This window comes from Caloenas nicobarica, chromosome 6, assembly GCF_036013445.1.
Source record: "Caloenas nicobarica isolate bCalNic1 chromosome 6, bCalNic1.hap1, whole genome shotgun sequence".
Lineage (NCBI taxonomy): Eukaryota > Metazoa > Chordata > Aves > Columbiformes > Columbidae > Caloenas > Caloenas nicobarica.
The window spans coordinates 18,627,509-18,629,567 of record NC_088250.1 but is presented as its reverse complement, the minus strand read 5'-3'; the positions used below and the strand labels follow the sequence as shown (position 1 = coordinate 18,629,567).

Here is a 2,059-nt window from a genome sequence, read left to right as displayed (position 1 = left end):
TAGAAGATCACATGTCTAACTTGAAGCGGCATGATGTAGGCCTTCTTCATGTTCCTTGTCTGTCCAGTCGCTAGTCAGCAAAGCTCAAGCCTGCTCTGTCCAGTGCACCCTTTTGCTGTTCTGAACTGCAGTGATATATGGTTATCAGTTGATGAGTTGGATGGAACCCATCATTATTCAAATCAAGCATATGTGTAGCTCAGACTGGATGGTCAAGTGTCACTTGGAGCCATTCAGGGAAAGGTAATCATTTCGGGAGTCCAGTCTTCACATCCTTCACTCTCATTCCTGTTTCCTGCCATTCCGGGAGGGGATGAAAACCAAGAGAGAGAGTTGGAGGATTTGGCTGGGCCGTGCAACTTTTGCACTCTCTGCCAGCTGCAAACGCTCAGTGAACAATGCCGAATAGCCAAGGGAAAAATGAAAGCCCATTAACGGGGTGAGCCCGGGGATTCACTTTTGAGAGGCTGCAGAGCACTTATCTGATGGAGCGAGACCATTAAGTGCCGCGAGGTGCAGCAACCCCCGCTCCCTGGGTGCGGACAGCATGTGGGTGCCTGCGCAGATCGCCGCGCCCCCGGCTGCACCCTCGGCATGCGTGAGCTCCCGTGGGATCCTCCGGGGGCCTGTCCGGCAGCGGGGCAAGTGGAGGGGGCAGAGCTACTTTGGGAAGGGGGATCGGGTAGCGGGAAAGCGTCGGCTCATCCAACCTCCAAACTCGCGGCAAGTGGCTCCGGAGTGCGCAGCGGCCCTGTACCGGGGGATCCCGGGAGGGCTCGGCGGGGCTGCCCACCCGCAGTCCCGCGCCGGCCGTGGGCAGCCGGGTGTGGGCAGGGGAGCCGGCGGCGCCTGGGACCCCCAGTGCGGGATTCCCTCGCCGGGCTCCCATTGGCCGCGGGGCGGAACGTGCCGCCCCGCTCTTGGCCCTATATTAGGGCAATATTGTCCCGGCGGGGCGCGGGCAGTGGTGCTGCCCCGCGGATCATGGACCTGGGGTACTTCCCCCTCGCCTTCCCGACGGGGCTGTGCCGCGGGGCCCCGCAGCCCCCCTGCCCCCGGAGGGCGGACGGCGCCTTCCCGGCGCTGGGCACGGCGGCCAGCGCCGCACCCCGCCCGCCGCCTGCCTGCGAGGGGCCGGCGGGGTACGCGACCGCTCCCCCCGGGACGCCGGGCCCCGGCTACCTGCCGTCCCGTGGAGCCGGGACACCGGGCTTCGCCACGTCCATCTTGATCGGGAGCGGCAACCTGCCGCCGCCGCCACCGCCGGAGCCCGGCCGTCTCTGCCCCTGCTCCGGCGCAGACGGCGGAGGGCTGCGGTGCCCCTCGCCCTGCCCCGAGGCCGCCCCCGCGCCCGGCTCTCCGGCCCCCGCGGCGGCGCGCCGCACCTTCGAGTGGATGCGAGCGAAGCGGAGCCCGTCCGGGAGAAGTGAGTGGGGCGGCAGGGCGCAGGCGGGGGCTGCTCCCATCCCGGCTCCCCTCTGCCCCCCTCCTGCCCCGGCCCCGACCCCCGCCCCGCTCCCTTCCCCTGCCCACGCTGAAGTGCGGTGTTTTTCGGCGTTGCAGGCGGCGCGGCGCCGTGCGGGGGGGATCCTCCCGCCTGCCCCGCACGCACCAGCTTCAGCACCCGGCAGCTCACGGAGCTGGAGAAGGAGTTCCACTTCAGCCGGTACCTGTCGCGGGCCCGCCGCCTCGAGGTGGCCCGCTCGCTGCGCCTCCGCGACGCCCAGGTGAAGGTCTGGTTCCAGAACCGCCGCATGAAGCAGAAGAAGCGGGAGCGGGAGGCGCTGGCCGCCCTCGCCCCCGCGCCCGCGGGTGCCCCGGGCGGCCCCGCATGAGACCCCGCCGCCCCCCACGGAAGGATCTGCCGGCTGGGCCAGCAGCTGCCGCCTGCGGGGGCACCCGAGGCGTCCTTCCAAGTGGGACCACGCTCCGCTGCTTTTTCTACTGCAACTTATTTACAGCTTTACTGATGAGGATTCAGGGAAAGGTGCCAGCCCGAAACGCTGCTGCTGCTGCTGAATTTCGGGCCGGGCCGAGGCAGCGGGCGGGCGCAGCCGGG

The 2,059-nt window shown here is 68.5% G+C and overlaps 1 protein-coding gene across 1 annotated transcript; it reads left to right on the top strand.

The window, feature by feature from the left end:
* Positions 1-984: 984 nt before the first annotated feature.
* On the top strand, positions 985-1,835 carry LOC135990554 (homeobox protein Hox-D1-like). Its single transcript, XM_065638297.1, has 2 exons — positions 985-1,426; positions 1,564-1,835. The coding sequence occupies exons 1-2, from the start codon at positions 985-987 to the stop codon at positions 1,833-1,835; spliced, it is 714 nt and encodes a 237-aa protein (XP_065494369.1).
* Positions 1,836-2,059: the final 224 nt, after the last annotated feature.